The sequence below is a fragment of the Carassius gibelio genome, chromosome B22 (genome assembly GCF_023724105.1).
Source record: "Carassius gibelio isolate Cgi1373 ecotype wild population from Czech Republic chromosome B22, carGib1.2-hapl.c, whole genome shotgun sequence".
Lineage (NCBI taxonomy): Eukaryota > Metazoa > Chordata > Actinopteri > Cypriniformes > Cyprinidae > Carassius > Carassius gibelio.
The window spans coordinates 8972904-8999900 of NC_068417.1; the positions used below are offsets into that span (position 1 = coordinate 8972904).

General features: G+C 37.1%; 1 protein-coding gene and 1 pseudogene across 1 annotated transcript; both read left to right on the top strand.

The window, feature by feature from the left end:
- Window positions 1–999: 999 nt before the first annotated feature.
- On the top strand, window positions 1000–3205 carry LOC127988452 (uncharacterized; annotated as a pseudogene).
- Window positions 3206–3352: 147 nt separating this feature from the next.
- LOC127988556 (mitochondrial import inner membrane translocase subunit TIM44) lies at window positions 3353–10764 on the top strand. The gene is made up of 13 exons (XM_052591336.1): window positions 3353–3488; window positions 4019–4126; window positions 4205–4378; window positions 4458–4538; window positions 5799–5927; window positions 6069–6205; window positions 6313–6398; window positions 6721–6813; window positions 8161–8285; window positions 8356–8406; window positions 8495–8584; window positions 8727–8837; window positions 9898–10764. Exons 1-13 carry the CDS (start codon window positions 3459–3461, stop codon window positions 10015–10017), a joined length of 1335 nt encoding a protein of 444 aa, XP_052447296.1. The 5' UTR covers window positions 3353–3458; the 3' UTR covers window positions 10018–10764.
- The last annotated feature ends 16233 nt before the right edge of the window (window positions 10765–26997 follow it).

The following is a 26997-nucleotide window of genomic DNA, read 5'->3' on the forward strand; positions in this document are numbered from 1 at the left end:
TTTTTTTTATTAAATTTACAAACAAAATTAAATATTCCAATATAGATTCAATGTCGATTTATATACGAACAGTATTTTTTTTATTAATTATATAAACTTCTTAGTGTTAAATCGTAATGTTATATAGTTTGAGAACAAAGAAAAACGTATTGTTTCAAATATAAATAATAAAATTTTTATTTTCTCATGTTAATATATTTTTTATTTAGCAAAATGTAGCCTTAACTAATTGCAGTAGAACGTGGAGTATATATACAGTATGAAAGCCCACAATAATTCAAATAAAAAATAAAATAAAAAACGGACAAGTAAACAACAACGAGTCTATAAAATGTATGCTAAACAACGTAAAGGAAAATTCACAAGATCAACAGGTAGTTATATTCAAAACTTTTCCTAGTCAGTTTTACTGCCATCCTCTGGTCATCTGTCCTACAGAAGTCCTTTTTTTTCACCTTCTTCCGCATTGCAAGAGAGAGCGAAAAGACAAACATTCAGTCTTTAAAACACCCATGTGTCACTAAATGTTTTAGATATAAAACAGCGAAACCTCTTTATGTTTGATAATCAGTCCACTAGTAATAATGAACGCCACTAGTAATAATGTTCTCAAAACGTTAGTACAAACATTTTATGGATGCATTGTACACGGAATGATGTTAACAGAAAGGTTTCTCAAACATTTCAGTTGATTTTTTAAATGTCTGATAATTTTAAATGTTACTACTCGTTTCAGAACGTTCAGAAAACATTCCGAAATAATGTTTTAAAAACGTGTTTGCAAAATGTAAAAATTTTTTTTAGCAAAACGTTTATAGAATAGGCTATATTCTGTTAGTTTGGCAAATATCACAATTAATGTTAAAATAGACTTCACTTTGTATTTCAGCATTCAGAAGCTCACACTCATCTAAATGAGTTCATATTGAATGGAATGACTTGAACATGTCACACGAGAGCACATATTCACATATGAACGCCTGTGTTGTTGTGTAATCAATGGCAGATGGTGGAGCAGAGCATGTGGATCAAGGATTCGCAAATCTTTCCAAGGCATCTGAGATCATTTCACAGGCTGGTCATGATTGATGGGTCAGTCTGACATTCAAAATGGTCACGGGCCGAAGAAATGCTAAATACCATGTGCTTAATTCTCCTTAAACGGATTGGAGATGTGCACGCTAAGCTAATGGCTAACAGCGATAGCCACATTGGAAAATACTTAGCCTAAATGGTCAAAATGCATGGAGAATGTATGAACAGTTGCAACATTGGCTGTTTAAAGTCAACAGACGCCAATACATTATTGGATATCGCAAGAATTTTTGCAGTTTTGGTGCAAGAGAGATTGTGCGACAAGCCGCTACAAGATCTAGCATACCACAAAGCTCTCAAATCGAGCAGAATGGTTGGTTTGCTATCTTTAGACGTCGAGGAAGAAGTAAAGCAAGTTCGTGGGCCATACTTTATCAATGAATCCAACATCATACTTCCTACCGAAACGTACAATTTGACGTCGCTAGGTCGAACCAATGGTCCTCCATCATCTCAGCAATTAAGCTTGCATTACAGTATCAAAATTAACTTGCTAGCTGCTACAGAATCCAATATGGAAGAATCAAAGTCGATGAATCTACGAACACCAACAGATGGTGAAACTACAACCAATCAAGATCAACTACGACATATTTGCACAAAGAACCAGCTACTGACAAAGGAAGTCAATGGCGCGACAGTCGAAGCAGTGTCTAGACCGCAGTGGAAGCTCTCAACTTGTGACATCCAAAAACATGAATCTCAATTTTTCATCCGGCCCGGATGAATGCGACGAACTTCGAGCTCAACCACTAAACACTAACAATCACAAACCGACAAATCAGCGACGATTCAGCCATTGTGTATTCGTTGGAAAACCACCACAAATTTAACTCCATAATTCCGCTGCTTATCTCGGTAAAACTCTTTGTTGCGCAAAAGTATTCCATTGATGCTTCAGACGAAGGTCCCTCTCAATTAAAGCAGCACAATGTTCAAACTCAACGCCCAAAAGGCCATTGCACCGGTAAAAGTAGCAACTCAAAAGAAGATTTGGATGATCAAACAACATCGTAAGAAACTAGTCGAGGAACAGAAAAGACTACAGGAGAAGACGCCATAAATGAGGTGATGCGACGAGAGATGGAAAAATTAGTGTGACTGAGACAAAAAAAGCAAAATGCAGCAAAATAACATGTTTTATCCTCCATCTATACCAATGCATCCATCTCTGCCATATGGAGCAATGCATCCGCAACACGGCGCATGGAGGCAGCAACAACCATCGTGAAAATCAAAATGAATTCAGAAATAACTCAACGATGAACATTGACCAATAACCACGCTAAAAACTCAGCCGATGAGTTTCATAAAAGATGCTAAGCGGAGCTTAAAGTCAAAACCTGACTTGAAATATCCTAAGAAATCTATTGGGACTACATCAGATTCATAAACAATGATTTAAGTTCACACGATCTCACTAATTCTATCCAGATTCAATGAGTCAGGATAATTTTATGTGCATGCTTATTCTTAAGCAGCCCTTAATGTCGATTATGAATCAAATAAATCCCCCATGACAAACAGCAAATGTTTGTGCTGTTTAATGGATTTGAGACATTGTAGTTTCCTCAATGCATAACCTGAGCATTTAAAAAGATTGACTCTCAAAGATACCCCTGACAGTAAAATTGATATATTTGCATGACTTTCTAACATTTACAGATGAAATATATACCTGTGACGTGTTATGGGTTAGTTGACATCTGGTTGGCTGTTGTGTTTTTGGGGGCGAGGTTTGGAGATGACCTGATGATTAACTACAACTAACTTAAAAAGAAACGAAAAAACAAGACATCCCAGACAGCACCATAGTTTTGGCCCAGATCAATGTGAAATTCATGTGGGCCAGATGTGGGTCGGGTAGTGCTTCATATCATTGATTGATTCAACATTAGGACTGTCTGCATGTTTTATGGTGATTTATTGTTCTCTATTGTTATTGTTTTTATATATTTTTGTGATACTTTTAGTCTAAGCTTAATATCCATGTTAAACATAATTAATATATTCCTTATAATTGTGTTTTGCTTTAAAAATTGTTAAGTTGACACAGAAATGAAAAACGTCAACTCAAAGCAAAATGTCTATTGTGTTACTGTAAGGAACATTTTTTGTACAAAATAAAATCTTTGCCATATGTCAGCAAGGAATATGTTGTATTTTAAATGTTTATATGTGTGTGTGTGTGTGTGTGTGGATAGATAGATAGATAGATAGATTCCATACAATATATAAAAGACATACCAAGCGACACGTCAGAGAACACGAGTCTATTCATTGGCTGCCCAGAGACGTCGCTCCTCCCCCGGAATTGCGTCACAAGGTCACCAGCCAAACGGGTCACTCGCAGCGGTTCCAAGATGGCGGCCTCCTTGTGTCAGTGTTACCAGGTGAGTTTCTCATGTAAACCGAATATTAAGCGCTCTTTAACAACGCGATCGACATTGGGATGATAAACGCGACGCCCGCGATTAAAGCAGCACGAGCGTGCGATTGGTTCAACAGAACCGCGCGTTTATAACGCAGCAATGTGAATAGATGGATCAGTCATGCTTATGAAACATGATTCTGGCCTTGATGTAACATTACATATTGTAATAACATAACAAACGAAGCTCTTAAATCAGATTACGTATGTACAAATCACAAAAAAGACAGGAATTGATTGTGTTTAGACCTCTTAACCATGAAGTACCATGGTTTTACCATGCTTTATGGACGTGCACCATGGGAATACCATGGTATCTTTTGGAAAAGCATCAAAGTTTTATGATATATAAGTAATTTATGTATAAAGTCTTGTTTGACAGTGACATAAATTCCTGAGCATGTTTATCTATGGCAAAACTGTCACTAGATGGTGTTTTTTTCATTCATAATTCTGTAAAAACTGCATTATGATGCATGTTTTTCTCCTCAGCTGTGTGTCAGGAGAAGTTCTGCACTTTTAGTTGCTCGTCAGTATGCGTCTTTATACGACAGAGCTCATGTGTACAGGATATGTGGCCCGGCGGCTGCCACGGCGCAGGTGAGGGTCACACATTATTTGTTTTGGGGGGGAAATAGTGGATTTAAAGCATTATTTTCACACGTAAGTCATCCGCAGGCGAGGTTTATGTCCTCCGGTGGCGGTCGCAGAGGCTTTCTCGGAGAGTTTATGGACAATCTCAAGCAGGAACTGAGCAAGAACAAGGAGATGAAGGAGAACATCAAGAAGTTTCGCGAGGAGGCCAAAAAACTAGAGGAGTCGGAAGCCCTCAAGCAAGCCCGGAGGAAATATGTACGATTTCGTGATTCTAAACTAGCCAGACATGGCGTCTCTCTAATTTAAAATGGTGTTTTTTGTGGGTGTCTTCCAGAAAACCATCGAGTCCGAAACAGTTAAAACTTCTGACGTGTTGAAGAAAACACTCGGGACGATATCAGAGACGGTGAAGGAGGTGAGTGTAATTAAAGCTGGGTTTTTTTTTTGGCCGTTCCAGCAAATCTTGACACGCAATTTTTCTCATTTCAGAGCACATTTATATTTATGTATTCATTAAATGTGCAGCGATTTGCATAAGTGCTGAATGTTATGTTTTTCCAGAATATTTGCACCGCATTATTGTCATGTTCTGCGAAGGATTACGTTGCACAATAAACTGTTGGATTCAGTTTTGAATTTGTTGGAAACACATTTAATATTTAAGGCAAAACCATTCAGTGTCAAATTGAATTTTTTCAAAATTTCGTTGGCACTTACTAGCACCACATTTGACAGTTTTATTCCTATCTATATCCTGAAGATCTTTAATGAGGGTTTCATTATTTATTGTTTGCGTGGTTTTATTATTGCACTTTATTTCTCAATTACAAGAGAAGTCTTGAAAGGAGACTTCTTCAAAACTAGTTTTTTCTCAACTTCGGCAGCACGTACAAGCACCAAATTTTACAGTTTTATACCCATCTATATCCTGAAGGTTTTTACTGTGGGGTTTGTTCATATATCATTTGCATGGTTTATTGCTGCACTATTCGTCTCTTTAGATTTCAATTACAATATATTATCTTGAAAGGTGACTTCCACTAAATGAGTTTTTTCTCAACTTCAGCAGCACTTACATGCACCAAGTTTTACAGTTTTATTCCCATTTGTATCCTGAAAATTTTTGCTGTTTTAGTTTTATAAATAAATATCAATCACCTGTTTTTATTTACAAAATTGTGTTCCAAAAAAAACATGATTTTTTTTTCGTCTGTTGACAGTGTTTTTCTGATTTTTGGAGTGAAAAAAATATATATCCGAAATTCCTTTTGTAAAAACCTTTGACTCTAATATGTCAACAAAGTGACGCAATAATTTCGAGCCTAGCTTTGCATATTTCTGCTCTGGAAATGTTTGCAAATTAGTGTCGTATCTACTTCGATAATCTCTAATTTTTATATCTAAACTAAATATTTTAGAAAAATTGTATTAACAAAATAAAAGTTGCAATTCTTATTAATCTAATCATTCAACTAGGAAGTAATGGTGATATTTTTTGGTTGATTTTTTACCCTATTCATTTGGATTTAACTGAAGTGATTTGCACGACCGCTCAGAGTTGTTTTATTCAATGCATGTTGTGTTATTTAAACATTCTGCAAAGCTTTATATTTGCAATACATTTGTATAATATTTTAGGAGCTGATTCATGCTAATGCCATGCGTTTCTCCTCAGGGTCTGGAAGAGGTCGGCCGCTCGGACATCGGAAAGAAAATCAAAGAAGGCATGGAACAGTCGGCGGAGACGGTGTCTAAAGGGGGAGAAAAACTGGGAAAGACCGGAGCGTTTCGGGCGATTTCACAGGTCTGTATCATGTTATTGAGTTTTCACGTCACAGAAATGCTCATTACGTTATAGGCTATGAATTACGTGGCTTTTTCTTGCATGTAAGTGGCGTAAGAATGACCTGAATGGCTTAATCGTTTCAACTCTTGTTGTCTTCAGGGTGTGGAGAGTGTCAAGAAAGAGATCGGTGACTTCGGACAGATGGGCCCGTACCGGCCGCCCACCAGACTGAGGAAGAGGAGCGATTTCTCCTCCAAGGCAGGAGGCGCAGAAGACAAAGTCTTTGAGGCCAACGAGTAGGTCGCATCTCAGGGGCTGATATCATCACCATATATTTATGTTAGGAAGAAAGTGTGTTGTTGCATATTCCAGGATTGTTTTAAGGTGTTTTTCTTTCTCAAAGGGAGGCGATGGGTGTGGTGCTGCACAAGGACTCTAAGTGGTATCAGCAGTGGAAGGACTTCAAGGACAACAATGCTGTTTTTAACAGTGAGTGGGACTGAAATGCTGATGTGTGATCAACAGATGGCGCCGTGCTGCAGGGATCTGCTGGATGTTTCAGGAGCGGCTCTGGGTGTTAGTTGTGTTGAGTTCACTGCATCAGTCAGAGGCTCGTTGAGCGCAGTGATAATGAGACGCAGTAACGAGCAGCCGAGACTGTTTTCCCTTCACGATCGAAGGCTTTCTCACGGGAAGGGCTGCGTGTTGCCCGAAGCATGATTTAGTGTCAGACTGTTGTACTGAGAGAAATAGTGACAGTATGTGTCATGTAATCATCCCGACTCATGTTCATGTGCTGTCCTCCTCCCAGGGTTCTTCGAGATGAAGATGAAGTACGACGAGAGCGACAACGCCTTCATCAGAGCGTCCCGTGCCGTCACTGACAAGATGACTGACATCATCGGTAACAACACCACGGCATCTCTGCTTAACCCTACTGATGGATGGATGGACGAATGGAAGGATGGATGGATGGACGGATGGGTGGATGGATAGATGGATAGTAGATGGATAGATAAATAGATAATAGATTGATGGATAGATAGATAAATGGATGGATGTATAGATAGATAGTAAATGGATGGATAGATGGATGAATGGATGGATAGATGGATGAATGGATAGATAGATAGATAAATAAATAGTAAATGGATGGATAGATGGATGAATGGATAGATAGATAGTAAATGGATGGATGGTTAGATAGTAGATGGATGGATGGACGGATGTATAGTAAATGGATAGATAGATAGATAATATATAGATGGATGATGGATAAATAGATAAATGGATGGATGTATAGACGGATGGATAGTAAATGGATGGATGGATGAATAGATGATAGATGGATGGATAGATAGATAAATAAATAGATTGATAGATAATACAAGGACGGATGGATAGTAAATGGATAGATAGTCAATGGATGGATGGATGGATGGATAGATAGATAGATGGATAGACAAATAGATAGATTGATAGATAATATATGGATGGATAGTAAATGGATAGATAGATAGATGGATGGATGGATAGTAAATGGGTAGATAAATAGAAAGTAGATAGATGGATGGATGGATGGATGGATGGATAGTAGATAGATGGATAGACAGATAGATAGATGGATGGATGGATAGATAGTGGATGGATGGATGGATAGATGGATAGATAGACAAATAGATAGATTGATAGATAATACATGGATGGATGGATAGTAAATGTATAGATGGATGGATGGATAGTAAATGGATGGATGGATAGATGGCTAGATAGATAGATGGATAGACAAATAGATAGATTGATAGATAATATATGGATGGATAGTAAATGGATAGATAGATATATAGATAGATGTATGGATGGTTGGATGGATAGTAAATGGGTAGATAAATAGATAGTAGATAGATGGATGGATAGTAGATGGATAGATAGATGGATAGATGGATGGATAGTAGATGGATAGATAGTAAATGGATGGATGGATGGATGGATGGATGGATGGATGGATAGATGGATGGATGGTAGATGGATAGATGGATGGATTGTAAATGGATAGATAAATAGATAATAGATAGATGGATGATGGATAGATAGATAAATGGATGGATAGATATATAGTAAATAGATGAATGATGGATGGATGGATGGATAGATGATAGATAGATGGATGATAGATAGATAGATAATAAATGGATGGAGAGTAAATTTATAGGTCAGATGAATCCTCCTAAGTGTTTTCTGTTCTTCTCAGGCGGCTTGTTCTCTAAAACAGAGATGTCTGAGGTTCTGACCGAGATCCTGAAGGTGGATCCGAACTTCGACAAGGACTCGTTCCTGAAGCAGTGCGAGCGGGACATCATTCCCAACATCCTGGAGGTGAGACGCCCAACTCCCAGCATGCCTTGCTCTTGAACCCCCAAAAGCTGAACATGCGCTCTGTTTGCAGGCCATGATCCAGGGAGAGCTGGACGTCCTGAAGGACTGGTGCTACGAGGCGGTGAGTGTCCCACAATCCACCTCTTCTGTCACAGATTCTGGTGTAAAGTTGACGGTCTAACGCTGGTTTTCACTGGTTCTGCTTGCAGACGTACAGTCAGCTGGCTCACCCCATCCAGCAGGCCAAAGCCATGGGTCTCCAGTTCCACTCCAAGATCCTGGACATCGATAACATTGACGTAAGAACCATCAGAAAGAGGCGTAACATCCATTTGCTGCGCGCTAATGGCCCAGTAACTCCATCAGAGCGTCCTGATGCACGTATAATGCAGAATAATGGGATATCAGAGTAACTCGTTTCGGTTGTGTTTTTCGCTGTAGTTGGCGATGGGGAAAATGATGGAGCAAGGTCCCGTCCTCATCATCACCTTCCAGGCTCAGCTGGTGATGGTCATCCGTAACATGAAGGGTGAAGTGGTGGAGGGCGACCCGGTGAGTGAGCGCTGGCATTAGCGATGACGTTAGCCGTTAGCGCTAGTGAATCAGTGGTGTGATTCACCTCTGGAGCCGCCGTGGCTGGGCAGTTTGCGGAAATCACCAAATATAAATCTGCTCAAAGGCCTAATGTAACGACACACCAGGGATGCTTCTGCGTGAGGAGTTTGTAGTTAATTTCCGCCGCCCAGTGCCCTCGAGTCGCTGAGTTCAGACGGTCGTGGATGTTAGAAACACTGTTTTATTTCACACGGCTGAAGTAGCTGTCATGTGTTTGAATAAATCTCAACATTTAAAAGTTCATTTCTAGTTTCTATATAAAGATTCTCCTGCAAAATGTCTGATTCTCGTTAGCTGTTGGCTGAATCTATCTTATCTATATAATCTATCTATTAAATATTCAATTAAACATGTCTATATATTAAATGTGAATTTAATCTTAATTGATATTGTTTTTAAATTTAAATATTAAAAAAATATTTAAAAAAATAACGTGAATACATAGAAAAATATTGAAATATTTTAAATAAAAATAAATAAATAATTGTATTTACTTTACATGGTAATATTATTATTATTAATGGAAATAATAAGATTATTAACATCTCATAATTCACCCCCACAAAAATTTAAAGAAAAAAATATTTTACCTAGAAAAAACTATAGAACCATTAAGAATTATATAATTTATTTATATTATTTTTATTATGGATAAATATGTTTAAAAAACGTCCACAATTACTATATGAATATATGAATTATTTCTTTAATATGAATTGTATTTTTGAAAATTATATTAAATTTATTATATTATTAATATTTACCGACTAATTTGAAAAAAAAAAATATTAATGTTAATCAAATAATTAAATGTAACAATAAGTGATTGTACTACAGTGATTAAATATCTATATTGAGAGTAATCTAAATTATGATTTTTATTTATTTTTTTAATTCTAATGCGATTTTTCTTTTTATTAAAATATAATACGAATAATTGTGTAAAAATCTATGTTTTCATGAAATTCTCACATATTTGCATTTGTGCATTCCACAGGAAAAGGTTATCAGGATGATGTACGTTTGGGCATTGTGTCGAGATCAGGACGAGTTGAATCCTTACGCCGCCTGGAGACTCTTAGACATCTCCGCTTCCAGCACTGAACAGATCCTGTAAACAATGGCTTCCTCAATGGGGACACGAGGGGAGGGATCGGGGGTGTGGCTCAGCTAGGGGCGGAGCCACAAACATCGGCTTGTTTTACATAACTCCTCCCCTAGCGGTTTCTTCCAGAGCTCTACCACGAACCCCAGGGTTGTTCACGGTGAGCCAAAATGGCCGACGGTTGGACTCAACGCCATTGGACCAAATCCCCATCCGTCTGAAAGACTAAGAGACTCTTAGTTTATGTTTGTGCGTATTGTCTGTTGGAAAGGAATGTGTAAAATCGATTGGTTATCAAGTGCCATTCTTCCAACCTGTCAATAACAATGTGGAATAATAATAATAATAATTATAATAAAAGTACGTAATTTTCTATTGGATTGAATCTGAATATAACTAAACCTCCCCAGGTGTCTTAAACTGAGAAACAGTTTGGAATTGTTGCCACAATGGTTGATGTGTCTATTTATTAAAGATTTGGTCCAGGTTATGTAGTTTTATCAATTTCAGATTGTATCTTTAAGATCGGCCTTAATGTTTTCTTCTTTCGGAGTGTTTCAACAGATTGTTTATTAAGCCATCAGTTGTTTTTTTTTATACATTTACGCCTCATTAATGTGGGGCTAAAATTGCGAGTCGTCTTCAAAATGACAATAAGATGATAGAATATAATTCAATTTTCCTGCTGTATAAAAATGAATTGCTGTTTGATGTAGAACGTGTAATCTATATTAAAAATATCCCACCCTTCACCATAAATGATGATTTAATGAGTTTCACTCAATTCACAATGTTCCCAAAAGGTAAGATGACCTAAAATACCCAATATTTGAAATGCTAATCCATATAGTTTTAAAATATTAATTTTACAATATACAGTATGTAAGCTTGAATTCTATTCTGAGCAAGTTAGCTCATTGGCTAACCTTTTAACTCTTTTGAAGTTCTTCGTAGTTTTCTTAGTAGTATTTTGTGTAATTTATTTGAATTTGGCACATAAGGCTATAGTGCTCTGATTTAATATGAAATACAAGCTACTCTACTTAAATACATTTAAATATTAGCTGGTTAAGCTAACCTTTAAAAAGAGTAGTTAAATATACAAGCTACTGCCATGAAGTAGCTACTCAATTTAAAGTAGTTTAACGTTAAGCTAACTTTTTGCTTGTAGTGTAGCTAACTGCTTTTTAAAAGATCAACTATTTGAAAAGACAAAGAGTCAATTCAAAGTCATTTTAAGTTAAGCTACGCTTACAAAAAGCACTTCGTTATGCCACAAACCACTAGCAAAAACTAGCTAAGTGCAGTGAAGATAGCCACTCAATTTAGTTGTGCCACTCAGTTTAAAGTAGCTAGCTACACTACAAGCTATTAGAAGAACTAGCTAACTGCAATGACGTTATAGCTACTACATTAAGTTTTAAATTGTTGCTATTTAAGATACCCTTTTGTTTAAAGCAGTTGACCAGACTACAAGCTACTAGAAAAACTAGCTAACTTCACATAGCAACTAATTCAAACTTGCTAACTATAATTGAATAGTTTTATTTGTTGCATTATTGCAGTTAGCTAGTTGTTTGCACTGTTATTAAATGGTAGCTTGACTGTTAAAACCACTTCAGATCAATTAGCTTGTAATTTAGCAGGTTATAATTGTAGTTTTTAAGACTTGTGACAGAAAACGTAACGTTTCTGTTAATGTACGTTTATGTTAGCAGCTGGCTTACCTCCTGTATAGCCTAAACCTAAAAACTGCTGATTCAGTTCAGCAGCCAGTTTTGCAGAACTGCAGGCAGGATTTGGCCATTTACCTACACAGTGAGTGAGAAAATGCTGTTATGCAATGTGTTTCAGACATTTGTTCTCTTCAGGTTTCTGTGGGCTGATGCTCGCCAACGTGCAGCTCTCGTCCATGAACGCGGGCGCGCCGTTTTGACACGGACAGATTTATTGCCTGGGCTCTGGAAATGTGGAGGATGCCTCATAAACAGGCCTTCCTATTTGTTCCTCCATTCATAAGTCCGCATGACAAGCGCATATGTTTGGTGATGGATCTCCTCGGCTTGAGGAGACCGCTGAGGTGTGCGCTTTCGCGTTCTGAAGTTTCCCTACATCTGCAGATGGATGGTCTGGTTGCGTGTGGTTATGACCCATCACAGTGAGGAGGCTTGCAGAAAATACAGAAAACCCACCTCAGAACATGAGATGATATTATAAAATATAAGACAATTCTGAGTTTCAATACTGGTTTATTAAATACTGGTTTAGTATAGCGGTATGTATAGTATTTATATTGTGACCAACAATGTTTAAACAAATTTTGTTTGAAAATATGTTGTATATTGCCTGTATGATTAAATACTGGATGCGTTAACATGTCCGCCATCTTGGAGCAGTTTATATCGTCACAACAATAAATTAGTTTAAAAATGCAACAGCATTGCGCAGCATTTGGTTGTAAAAACCACCTAAAGAAACTAGATCACCTTTCACAGGTAAGAATATGTTGGCTTGTGTTTTAATAAGAATTTAACTCAATATTAAAAAAAAATTTAAGTATCTTTTAAATACCTTGTTAGGTAACAGCTTCGTCGTGTTGTAACTTGTACTGTGTTAGTTTAGAAGAAGCATTTTCTGAAGCCTACTCTATTCACACATGTGTATAACCACAGTAGCTGTGCAAGGGTCGGCTCATAAGAATCACTTTTTTGGGGACGTGGTTTAATTGTGAATCACAAATGCGCTGTGCGAGAGCTGCTAACAGAAAAGGCCTTACTGAAATTAACCATGGTTTTACTCCAAATAAACCCAAACTGTATAGTAAACCTGAGTAAAACCACTGTAACCCAAATTAACCATGGTTATGCAAAACTAACCATAGTTTAACTTTGGTATTTGTAGTTATACTGTGGTTATACAAATGGTAGTCAACCCCCCCCCCCCCCCCCCCAAAAAAAAAAACCTGTGAATTTTCATATTGCGCCAACAAATTTCTAAACTAAAAAGTCCATTAAATAAGTCTAACATTAAATAAACACAATGAAATTTGAAGGCATTTGATTTGAGTTTTGGGTGCATTGAAATATTTCAACATGCACGACCAAACAGCACTTCTTATACTCAAAACATCCTCTCTTCATCTTCATATTGTTCCTCTGCATGTCGATAAACACTTATTCATCAAGTGCCTCAATGTATCTTGCTTGATTTAATAGAAACTCGAGATTTGTCATAAAAAAAAAAAATGAGGTCAATTATTTATTATAAGGCGGGCGATGGCCGAGAAAGACTCTTCTGTAGCTGTTTTCACAACCTCCAGTCGTCTGATTTACGCCCATAGATTAGCTGTCACTTTTACGGAGCAAACAAATGCCTGAGAGGGCGTAAGTAACTGCCCTGGGGGTATGGGAAGATATATATCGGGCCGAAATGAGCGTGCTTACATCTACACCCATTTCCCACGAGGTTTGCCACCCCATTAGGCTTGTTTTCCAGACACTCAAACCTAATTTCCTGCTTCTGGTCGTTTTCTAGGATGTAGCTGTTTCTAGAGTCATCTAATCCAATTTTGGGATTGCTGAGGGGCTTTCAGAGGTTTTCCAGAATAATCTAAATATGCAACACAAAAATTCCTATCCATCACCTGTAGCTTCATTGCAGTTATCTATTGTTTAATATTAGCTGCAGTGCTGCTATCTATACATCAATATTGATTTGAATGATAACTCTTTAACTTTATTTTGTTCTGCTGTTTTGTGTTCATCTGCTTTTCCCATCTGCTCTTTTCACATCGACTATAACTCTAGACTAATACAATCAGATACAATTTCTCAAATGTTTATTCCACTGATGAATTGAACATTCCCTTCAATGTTTGTTGCTTTCAACTGATTTCCCTTTAACCTTCACAAACTGCAGTTCAAACTATTTCATATATAGTGAATTAAGCGACAAACTCGATCGTAATGCACAATGTTTTCATCTAAGGTGTATTCTGATCAGCAGCTTGTCAATAGTTAGCAGCAGGGGCGGATCTACTGGGATCTACCCCTGCTGCCACCCCAGTTGGTTAAAGGTTATGGCCAATTTGAAAATTTACCAGCGCGAATCTTTCGTGATGCATGATCCCGCTCCGAACTCCCGATCTGATTCAAATGATTCGCGAACCCGCTCCGAACTCCCGAAATGACTCAAATGATTTGCGATCCCCAAACTGACTCAAATGATCCGCGAAGCCGCTCCGAACTCCCGAACTGATTCAAATGATTTGCGATCCCCAAACTCACTCAAATGATTCGCGAACCCGCTCCGAACTCCCGAAGTGACTGAAATGATTCGCGATCCCCGTAACTGACTCAAATGATTCGCGAATCCGCTTCGAACTCACGAATTGATTCAAATGATCCGCGAAGCCGCTCCGAATTCCCGAACTGATTCAGATGATTTGCGATCCCCAAACTGACTCAAATGATTCGCGATCCCGCTCCGAACTCCCGAACTGACTCAATCTGCCTAGGGCACCAACTCCATGAAGGGGGCACCACCATCCCAGTCGCTCCAAAAAACAAAAACAAAAAAAATTCCTCCATTCTCCCATCCGCGCTCGCGACCGCTCGCACCTCATGTTTGCGGCTGAATGTTCATAATTGACAGATGAATCCAATCCAGCAAAGAGAAAAGAAAACTAAGAGTAAAGTTGGCTTGACTGGACGAGTATCAAATTTAGGGACCGTCTCTAAAGTTACATGCGATATTGGTATACACTTTTCTAACGTCAGTAGCATTTGAGGAGAATGACCTATAGTCATAAAAACAACTGTAATTGTTCATGTAGGTGTCAGCTATAATGCAGAATTGAATTAAATGTTTGATATTTATTAAAATAATCTGTAAATCATATGTAGATTATGCTATTTGCTTAGTAAAATATGCTTAAAAGATATACTAAAACATTATTTTAAAGGAATCACACAAGTTTTCATAGAAGTTTTAATTTAAGCTTGACAAAACAATAACACCATATTTTTCAAAAACAATTTCTAAAAGTACATTTGTATTTGTGCCTAAATATTTATTTATTTATTTATTATTGTCAGCACCACCACACTCACTAATGCATACAGTATGCATCGACATGTAATTAAGAGCATTATAAAAGATTCAGTGTTATCAATATGTCAATTTATTATAAGAAGTCAAGACTACATTTAGCCTTAGATGTTATATGAATATCTGAAGCATAGGTTTTAATATCCCTGAAGCATAGGTTTTATTAGCTGACAATAATAATAAATAAATAAACATTATAGGCACAAATACAAATGTACTTTTAGAAATTGTTTTTGAAAAATATGGTGTTATTGTTTTGTCAAGCTTAAATTAAAACTTCTATGAAAACTTGTGTGATATTCCTTTAAATATCCTTTAAGTATATTTTTCTAAGCAATTTCTTACATCATTTCTTTGAGTTAGACCAAACTTTTATTTTTGTGAGTTGTAGACAGAGTTTTTGTGTTTTATAATAAACTATTATTATTAGCTATCGAGCACACTTGACGTATAGCATACTCTACTGTGCAATAGTTACTGACAACATGGGCACTATTTTCTCTAATACATTAGAAGCTGTTGCCCCAATCAAATTGAAAAAAGTTAGAGAAAAACGTACTGTACCATGGTATAACAGTAATACTCACTCTCTCAAGAAATTAACTCGTAGTCTTGAACGCAAATGGAGAAAAACTAACTTAGAAGTTTTTAGAATTGCATGGAAAAACAGTATGTCCAGCTATAGACAGGCTCTAAAAACTGCTAGGGCAGAGCATATACACAAACTCATTGAAAATAACCAAAACAATCCAAGGTTTTTATTTAACACAGTGGCTAAGTTAACAAATTACCAGATGCCACCTGATTCAAATATTCCACCAACGTTAAATAGTAATGACTTTATGAATTTCTTCACTGATAAAATAGATAACATTAGAAATACAATAGCGAATGTAGATTCTACAGCGTCTAACACTTCAGTTTCATCCATCGCACCCAAAGATAAACTTCAGTGCTTTACAACCATAGGACAGGAAGAGCTAAATAAACTTATCACTGTATCTAAACCAACAACATGTTTATTAGATCCTGTACCCTCAAAATTACTGAAAGAGCTGTTACCTGTAGCAGAAGAAACGCTTCTCAATATCATAAACTCGTCGTTAACTTTAGGACACGTCCCAAAACCATTCAAGCTGGCGGTTATCAAGCCTCTTATTAAGAAACCAAAACTAGTGTACTGGCAAATTATAGGCCTATCTCAAATCTTCCATTTATGTCTAAAATTTTAGAGAAAGTTGTGTCTGCTCAATTGAGCACCTTCCTGCATAAAAATGATATGTATGAAGAATTTCAGTCAGGTTTTAGGCCCCACCATAGCACAGAAACTGCACTTGTTAAAATTACAAATGACCTGCTCCTTGCGTCAGACCAAGGCTGCATCTCATTTCTAGTCTTACTTGATCTTAGTGCTGCGTTCGACACCATAGATCATGACATACTCATAGATCGATTACAAAACTATACAGGTATTCAAGGGCAGGCTCTAAGATGGTTTAGATCCTACCTGTCCGATCGCTACCATTTTGTTTACTTAAATGGGGAGTCATCTCATTTATCATCAGTAAAATATGGAGTGCCACAAGGATCCGTACTAGGTCCCCTTCTATTTTCAATATATATGTTGCCCCTTGGTAATATTATTAGAAAATACGGAATTAGCTTCCACTGTTATGCTGATGATACTCAGCTATATATCTCAACGAGACCAGATGAAACTTCCCAATTATCTAAGCTAACAGAGTGTGTTAAAAATGTAAAAGATTGGATGACACACAATTTTCTCCAATTAAATTCGGATAAGACAGAGATATTAATTATTGGACCAAAAAACACTACACAGAATCTTGTAGATTACAATCTGCAACTAGACGGATGTACTGTTACTTCCTCTACAGTCAGAAATCTGGGTGTTATATTAGACAGCAATTTGTCTTTTGAAAATCATATTTCCAATGTTACAAAAACTGCATTCTTCCATCTTAGAAACATTGCCAAGCTACGAAACATGTTATCTGTTTCTGATGCAGAAAAGCTAGTTCATGCATTCATGACCTCTAGACTGGACTATTGTAATGCACTGCTAGGTGGTTGTCCTGCTTCTTCAATAAACAAGCTACAGGTAGTCCAAATTGCAGCAGCTAGAGTCCTTATGAGGTCAAGAAAATATGATCATATTACCCCAATTTTACAGTCTCTGCACTGGCTACCTATTAAGTTCCGTATCAGTTACAAATTATCATTACTTACCTATAAGGCACTAAATGGTTTAGCTCCAGCGTACCTAACTAGCCTTCTACCACGCTACAACCCATCACGCACCCTAAGGTCACAAAACGCTGGACTTTTGGTCGTTCCTATAGCAAAGTCCACTAAAGGAGGTAGAGCTTTCTCACATTTGGCTCCCAAACTCTGGAATAGCCTTCCTGATAATGTTCGGGGTTCAGACACACTCTCTCTGTTTAAATCTAGATTAAAAACACATCTCTTTCGCCAAGCATTCAAATAATGTATCTTTTTAATTGTGAGTGTAGTTGCATCTGTTCAAAGTTGCATTTTTATTCATTAGCTTGGGTTAAACTAATTTTACTTTGTTGGATCAGTAGCTATGCTAATGATGTCTGTATTTTGTTTCTATGTTTCGCCACGGGATTTACATCCCGTGGTAACTAGGATTTAAACAAGCTCCAGTCTGGATCCAGAACACCTGAGAAGAGATGATGCTGACCCTCAGAGGACCCCAGATGATGCTACCTTGAATCAACAAACAGAACTAACAATTATTGCTAAATGTGTGACTGAATCATATAATAACTTAATTAATAATATTGATAGTTCATCGTCTAGCTGACTACGTCTTGTATTATTATTATTATTTTTTTTTCTAAAATCCTGTCAAATGTGCACAAACTACTAGCTACTACTAAATATTGTAGAAACATAATTTTCTGTAAAGTTGCTTTGTAACGATTTATTTTGAAAAAAGCGCTATACAAATAAACTTGAATTGAATTGAATCAATAGTACTAATTTCTTCAAGTTATACCGAAATTTTATTTCGACAGGTTGTCGTAAAGACATTGCAGTTTCTGTCAGTCTGTGTATACGATACGAATGAATGACGATAGTTTTATCAAATGAAATGGTGAACTCCTCTCATAGCGCACTGACGTGCACATGTGTATCATACATCATGTGTCAATATATTGAAGAGCTGAAAACACCATGCGTGCTTCAGTGTGTGTGTGTGTGTGTAGTAGTAGAGCACACATTCCCAGAGATGTGTATAACAACACCTTAAGGGTTCCCATAAGCAGGATTTATTGTTGTGCCCCCCTTCCTCAAATATGATGATGGAAAAAACACCTACTATAGGGGTGAAAAAATAACTTATTTACAAATCACAATTGTAGCTCTCGACATTTACCTGTGGCTATAACTTTATTATGACTCTAATTTATTTTATAGTCTCAAGCATTCAGAAATCATGCAAAAGGAAACTAAGCAGTTTTACTATAATACAACCATGTTTTTTTTTTAGTAAGGGTTGTGCTATTCACATGTTTTTTGTTGAAGAAATTATAAAGCCTGTGTCATCTATAGCAAAAAGGTGTCCAAAAATGAAAGATTAAGTGAATTTTTTAATTAAATGTTTGGTCAGTAGACTAAACAAGGATTTGATCGTCCTGTAAGTGTAACAGCAGCAATCACATGGCATTTGTCTCCCTGTGCAGGCATTTGTAATAACATGTACATAAATAGTTTATTTTGTATTTGCCTACATTATGTATTTTAACAGTGTTATTATTAACCAATCGCCTCATTATTTTTTTATACAATGCATTTTAAGCCATTTTAAAGGCTATTGATGGCTTAGGTCTGTTTTTATAGCAACAACAACAACAAAAATATTACGGTATATTAATACTTTGTAAATTATTAGAGTTTGGGGATCGCAAATCATTTGAATCAGTTCGAGAGTTCGCAGCGGTTTCGCGAATCATTTGAGTCAGTTTGGGAGTTCAAAGTGGATTCGCAAATTATTTGAGTCAGTTTGGGGACTGCGAATAATTTGAATCACTTCGGGAGTTCGTAGCGGGATCCCGAATCATTTGAGTCAGTTATGGGGATCGCGAATCATTTGAGTCAGTTCGGGAGTTAAAAGCGGGTTCGCGAATCATTTGAGTCAGTTTGGGGATCGCGAATCATTTGAATCAGTTCGGGGGTTCGTAGGGATCGCGAATCATTTGAGTCAGTTACGGGGACTGCGAATCATTTGAGAGTTCGGAGCAGGATCGCGAATCATTTGAGTCAGTTTGGGAGTTCGGAGCGGGTTCACGAATCATTTGAATCAGTTCGAGAGTTCGGAGCGGGTTCGCGAATCATTTGAGTCTGTTCGGGAGTTCAAAGCGGGTTCGCAAATCATTTGAGTCAGTTTGGGGATCGCAAATCATTTGAATCAGTTCGAGAGTTCGGAGCGGCTTCGCGGATCATTTGAATCAATTCGAGAGTTCGGAGCTGGTTCGCGAATCATTTGAGTCAGTTCGGGAGTTCGGAGCGTTTTCGCGAATCATTTGAGTCAGTTTGGGGATCGCGAATCATTTGAGTCAGTTCGGGAGTTCAAAGCGGGTTCGCGAATCATTTGAGTCAGTTTGGGGATCGCAAATCATTTGAATCAGTTCGGGAGTTCGGAGCGGGATCAGAATCACGAAAGTTTCGCGCTCGTAAATTTTCAAATTGCCCATAACCTTTAATTCGTTGCTGCCAACTGGGGTGGCAGCAGGGGTGGCAAGGCTTTCTTTTAGGGTGGCTTTTGCCACCCGGTAGATCCGCCCCTGGCCTGCCATCATCTGATTGAGATCAGGAATACGGAGCGTGAATCATTTGATTTAGATCAGAACTTCCGAGTGAGTTTGCGAATCATTTTGCTAACTAAATGATTTGCGATTTTAGTTCCGAAATACTAATCTGAAATGATTATTGAAATTATTTATTCAGATCCTTACTATATTTTTTTTTTCCTGATTTATTTTTAAATTAAACAGTAGAAAACATCAAACCAAGACAGTTATAAAAAGAAACCAAAAAAGAAAACATACATAAATACAAATCACTTGAGAAATATTGAATGAATGAATGTTTAACAATTTTCTAACCAATTCTTTTTTGTATTCACAGTTTTACTACAAATACTCTGATTTATCTAGGCATTTGTTGTAAAACAATTTGTAGTTACCATGGTTTAACCATAGTAAAAGAGTAATTTAATGTAATATTATTTTACCTGTGTTGACAGGTCAAAAACAATAATAAATTGACCCTTAAGCAGACACAGGATGAATATAAGATGCAGTTTTGAATGCTTTTGGATTAGCAGAGCTTTGGATAGTTTCCATATAGACTTGTCTAAACTTTGAATAAAGAAAACAGAGATTTAGAGCCAGATTCTTATGTATGTGAAATTTAGCTTGCAGGAAACACAAATCAATTAAGTTACATTTTCCTATATTCTCTTTTGAGTACTTGAGTAATTCTCAAAATGAGATTGGATGAACATTAAATTCTCTGTGTGGTACACTGCCAAAGAGGTGAATGACATCTTCCTCAGAAGAGTAACAAAACAGCAACTCACTTCAGTGTCTGACTTATATTATAATCATGTCCAGAACTTTGTGTGTGTGTGTGTGTGTGTGTGTGATTGTGAAATTTGGAGTAACTCATTAATCTGATCTCCTCATCTTTAAGGAGAGAACTAGAGTTTGCAAAGTTGGACATCACCAGTAACGCAATGACACATCATTACCGAAATATCCAGCGACTTCCCAGTTTCGACAGCTGTTTGCAATGTTTTAAGGCTGAAGCTGAATTTACACCAGCAGAAATCTCCCCAGTCTCAAGCCCTGACAGAAACAAGTCGGCCTCCGCATTAAAGCCGTGATAAATTGCCATCCTGAAAGCCACTAACAGGAGACCCGTAGGCAGAGGACTTACTGATCAATAGAAACCAGATTTGCCATTGTTTTTGTCCTCCAAAGCACAGCCATAGATCCTCATAAAGAATCTGCCGCTGGGACGGGGCGATGGTCGCGTCTGCAGCGATCGTTCATTTCATTTTGGGGCGAGGAGACGCCAACGCAGGCTCATGAGGAGATCGTATGCAGCTTACAGTGGAGAATGGTTAAATAGCCGTTGATTTGCCGCTTAATTGCTGTCGTTGAGTAATCGCACATCTCCTTGATCTTTGACCTAACAGCACATCTCTCGTTGACAAGACACTTGATCATGCCATCGAAAACAATTATATGCTTTCTGCAACATGCTAAGTGACTCACTAAATGGCCTGAAGGTCTAATAAATGAGCACTGGAGGGGGCTCATTAGCAAGCCTCTAAATGAATGCCACTGCTGTGGCTTATTTGCATATGTAAATGAGCATGCCTGTGTGTGTGTGTGTGTGCGAGCGTATGTTCTTGACAGGTCAGGGAAGAGACTTTGGGTTGGTTTGGAACGTGCAGTGTGCTGTATACAAACAAGCTTGACCTTCCAGATCTAGTATGAGCAAAAGGCAAAAGATCTGGTTATTTAGCCTTTTTAATTCAATTATGTACAAAAATGTAATTTTGGCTGGTCCAATCAAATACTGAGTGAAAAAAGACAGTTAAAATTATATTTAATATTGCTTGCTGTTCATTTGTCTCGTGGGAAATGTCCACTACATACTGAAAGAATAGTATGTAACAACAGTATGTAAGAACAACAAAAAATTGTATGGTAGAATGATATTCTGAAGCATTTTTTAAAGTCAAAAGTCAAGACATTTTCTAACTAAATTTTATAAATATGGCAGGTCATATATATGCACTATAGATTTATACTACATACCAGGGCTGGGTTTTGACACAAATTTCCCCATTTGATTTGGTTTTGATTCACAAGCTTGCAATTCGACTTGATACAATATAGATTATTTTGGATATATGAGGTACAGTACATTCTCAAGAAAAAAAAACCTCTCAACGAATGATATAAAATATACACAAGAGTCAGTTGATACTACATTAGTATAATATTCAAGATTAAAATTAACTGATTTGTACACTTGTAACACTTGGCTAAAGTTTACTTTACAATTACATAATTGTATTTCTACTACAATTCATTTTTTTATATAAACAATTAAAAGGTGGCTGTCATAAAAAAAATTACAGATTTATGAAAACATAAATTAAAAAATTTAAGTACAGTAAAAATGTTTATGCATATTTTATATTGTGCATATATTTTGCAAAATGCTCCTATTTGGAGTTTATTCTGTAAATTTAGGAATATGTAAATGTGATATACGTGACATTGTTTACAAGCTGTTATATTGACGATGCACTACAGCGACCAGTCACTCCACATCAAACAGCACCAAAACACCCTTTATAGTATGAATATTGTAATAAAACAGAAATTTGAGACTTATTGCAACTCCAAATACAATCGGCTCTTCCAAAGCTCAGTAATGACAGTGAATGGGTGTTGAGATTTTGAAGCCCCAAAAAGTGCCTCCATTTATCATAAAGTACACATGGCTCCGGGGGTTAATAAAGGCCTATGTTTAAGAAAAAGATCTATATTTAAAACTTTATAAACTGTAATCTCTAGCTTCTGCTAACTGTCATTTGCATGACGTATTTAAAAGACAAGAGACAAGATATTTGTAAAGCCCTTTACATCCTGCGTTTGGTCAGTAGTAATTTAAACCAATAAATTAGCGTTCATTGCTTTTGACTTGACATGTACTATGTAGTGGTTTGTCTTGTGTCACCCTAATTGAGGTTCACACTTGAGGCATAAATGTCAACAGGACTGGTCTTAATGTTAACTGAGTTTGCTTGTGTCTGTAGATTAGGGTGACGGACTGCGCAATGGCGCGTCTGTTGGGATAAATAGCTGCATTAGAGTTGCTGCAGCCCGAGATGAACGTCGCTTACTGGCCTATGAAATCTTCAAGGTCCTGCTCTACATGATAAATGAGATAATCTGCCATAAAGCATATTTAAATCATATCACATGATAGATAACAAGACAGAGTGGAGAACGGGATAAAAACCCAGACAAAAATATAAAAATCTTTTCTCTCTCTGATGAAATGTGTAGATTTTTGAATGCATTATGTCCAGGTTAGTGCTAAATCATAAATTCGCTCTGATGTTTGAATTCGGGAGATCCTGTCGTGCCCTTCAAACCCAAGAGATCACGTGGCCCCATCACTCTCAAGAAAAAAAATCTAGTTTTGTATGTAATTAAATTAGACGTGATCAATAATATCTATAGCGGAGTTCACGCGAAATCCACATGCAACTCATGAGGGACACATTTGTGCATTATTTATAGCCTTGCGCTCTCACAATAGCAGTAATTATGAAGAAAATGTCATTTAATTATTTAACAGGACTGAAGTTTATGGCAATAAATCACTTTCCCGTGCTTATGATATTTAGGGACGTCGCAACATTTGACGTGTACACATTCTGACGGATATAAACACTCATTGTATGCATTCAGCACGCAACTAATAGTTTTTACCTAATTTACTTTCACACACCTCGTAGCAAGCAAATTATTGTTGGTATGAAATGCTTGCGTCCATTATGCATTCATGCAATATTAATAATCTTATGCATATCCGATGGAGCCGGGCTCAAAACGAGCTCCTTGTTTTTGTGCCGCGGCTCAAGGAAATGCATAAATCCTCCAAACTCAATTCCCAGGGTCAGCGAGAGACATAATGTGTTTATCGCCTGGCTGTTTCGCTAATAATAAAACCATTCCCAATGGAATATTGGTTTTGATGGATGTCTATGGGATATTGATCGATACCTGCTGGCCTTCTGGAAAGAGGGAAATGAGTGACCATTAGTCCAACTCAATCCCGCGAACTCCCAGCGCTGATGGCGGGACTTTATTTGACAGCAGGGCGTGACACAACTCAACTACGCTGCAGGACGCTGGTGGAATTGTTTCTGAATCAAGCCCTTTGGCTGGCCGTTATGAAACCCCTGCTTTAGATAAACGATTGAAGACGTTCAGGGGCTCTGCAGGTGCCCTCAAGTGTGAATTTGTAAAAACGAAGACTGGATTTTCCCTACAACACCTTGGTTGTTTGTTTTCAGTCAAATAAACTGAACTCACTGTAATACTTTATTATATCACCCATGGAAATCTCAAGTATCCACCTTTTTCCTGACGTAAAAATGGGCGCCGCCATTTGTAAATTCTTTGGGACTAGCTTCCGAGGAAAAAGGTGGATAGCAAATGTACGTTATAAAACGGTTGTAGGAACGTTGTTGTTGCAAGTAACTTTATTTTTACCCCAAATATAACAGCATTTGAACATTTAGTTTTAATATTCTAAGAATGTTAAACTGTCCAGTTTTCTTGCTGTAAACGTTTTATATATAAGTGTTACAAAAACGTCTTAGAACGTACCTCAAAATATAGATCTCAAAATATTGATCTCAGAACATTTTCTCTCAACGTTATGACAACAGAAATAAAATATTAATACGATTAAAAGACCGTTCTATAAACATATGTTTTGTCCTAACGTTAGTAGCCTAAAAGTTGAGAGAACATTATTCCCTGTTAGCTGGGTAGACTGTAAAACTTCTGAAACACTTGTAAACGCATTTTGAAAGGATGAGGTTGAGTAATCTGAGGAAATTAAAATAACCAAGAAGAAAAATGGCGATCGGGTTATAGTTCATTATTACTCATAGCTTGTAAGTGAAGTGACTTCCTCTTGTCAACATGGTCTGATTAAGCCCTCATTAAATTAAAAGTACTCTATAAAAACAGTAAGTCACACACAGTGATATAAATCTTGGTAAATTACAGCGGTCTGACTTGTGATTTTAGATTTTGTCCAGGAAAACGACCAAATATGTGGCTTTACTTTCCAGTTAAGCTTTTAAAAGAAAAGTATAACCATTATACCTTCATAAAAACTGTACATAGCCTATGTCTTGAGGAAAAGGAGAGTGCTCTGAGACCTGTAAAGGGTAATGAGGTGTGTTTTGCGCTCGACGGAGACATCGCTCGATCGTCACGGAAGAAGGCACATATACGGCCGGAGGGGTTGACGGTAATGACGCCCCACGGATCTCATTATCAGGGTTATTGATTCGATCTGCCCACCTGCTTTCGTCGCGACACTCCGACCGCTTTCTCTTTTTAACGGGCAACACGCTGCGAGAGTTTCAACTGAGGAACCGCCCGGTCCTTCAGCGGCTCTTTCTCGTTCTCTCTCACACACGTACAGATGAGTAGCCACGCATTATTTAAAGGGGTCATGTGATGCCATTTAAAATTTCCTTTCTCTTTGGAGTTTTAAAAGCTCTTGATACATAAAGAAGATCTGTAAAGTTGCAAAGACTAAAGTTTCAAATCCAAAGAGATATCTTTATAAAAGTTAGGAGTCAACCACGCTCTCCAAACACAGCTCATTCTAACACGCCCCCAAATGTCTACGTCACCATGTAGGAAGATTTGCATATCCCCACCAAATATTCAGGCAAAGAAACAAGGCGTACCTTTTATTCCCTCATTTGCTGCCTCTGTCTTGTTGTGGAGATGCTGTGTGTTTCATTGTGAAAGCGGACTACTTTGTTTGGTCTTTCTAAAGAGGACACAACTTGAAATCAGTGATTAAGTTGTATTTACAACACTGCTCCAGAACAGTTCAACCCAAATATTCCGATGTGTACAGCGCATTTTACGGAGGCATCTGTGGATAAAGGCTGTTTCTAGAAAGTGGGGTGATTCCAACTTTGGAAAGACAGTCTGACTCAGTATATAAGTACGTTTTTTATATTTGTATTTTATATTTATTACAAAAGCAGTCTTAAGTCATTGGGGTATATTTTTTGCAATAGGCAAATAATAATAATAATAATACTATGGGTCAAAATTATTTATTTTTCTTTTATGCTAAAAATCATTAAGATATTTTAAAGATCATGTTCCATGAAGATATTTACTAAATTCCCTAATGTAAATTTATCAAAACGTATTTTTTGATCAGTAATATGCATTACTAAGAATTCATTTGGACAAATTCAAAGGCGATTTTTTTCAGTATTTCGATTTTTCTTCACCCTCAGATTCCAGATTTTCAAATAGCTGTATTTCACCTAAATATCATCATATCCTAACAAACCATGGAAAGCTTATTTATTCAGCTTTTAGTGGATGTATAAACCTCAATTTAGAAAAATTTACAATTTAAACTTGAGTTTTGAGCAGTGTAGAGTAGTTTTTGTTGTTTGTCATTTCTCCGATCACAAATGCAAACATAGTTTAATGTTCACGCAGCACGATTAACAATTTAACACTTAAAAAAAAGACAGTATAAATCATTAAAATAAGTAATGATGTCCCCACTGGATGCTACAAATGCCTTGTTTGTAATGAATCTTTAATTGTTTTTGTCTCGTCGATCTGGTACAAGTCATCACAGTACGTTAAGGAGACTGATTAGCATTGTAAAAATCTACACGTTTCAGAAGTCGGGGCATGGGGGAGCACCGATAATGTACATTATGTGGAAAATGTGTTTTTTTAACCTTAAAACCACAGCTGTTATGGTGTGTCCACATCAAAAGTAAAGCAGGTTACTCGCGGGATGTTTTTCGGGCACTGGTGCGAACAAAACCAAAGTCCCTTTCAAGGAAAGTCCGTTCACTCCAAGTCCAAGTCCTATCTAAATGAATGGATATTGTCTTTATACGTGTCTGAAAAGTTGTTTTTAGTTGGAATTTGACCCAGCAGAAATTACATTTTGAAAAATTTGCCCAATGAATCAATTCCCAGCTGGCATGTCAGTGTTTTTTGGCCA

Coding starts and splice junctions, on each gene's coding strand:
- LOC127988556 (XM_052591336.1), top strand. CDS start 3,459: ATGGCGGCCTCCTTGTGTCAGTGTTACCAG. Junction 8,286..8,355: donor TCATTCCCAACATCCTGGAG/GTGAGACGCCCA, acceptor CTCTGTTTGCAG/GCCATGATCCAGGGAGAGCT. Junction 8,838..9,897: donor AAGTGGTGGAGGGCGACCCG/GTGAGTGAGCGC, acceptor TGCATTCCACAG/GAAAAGGTTATCAGGATGAT.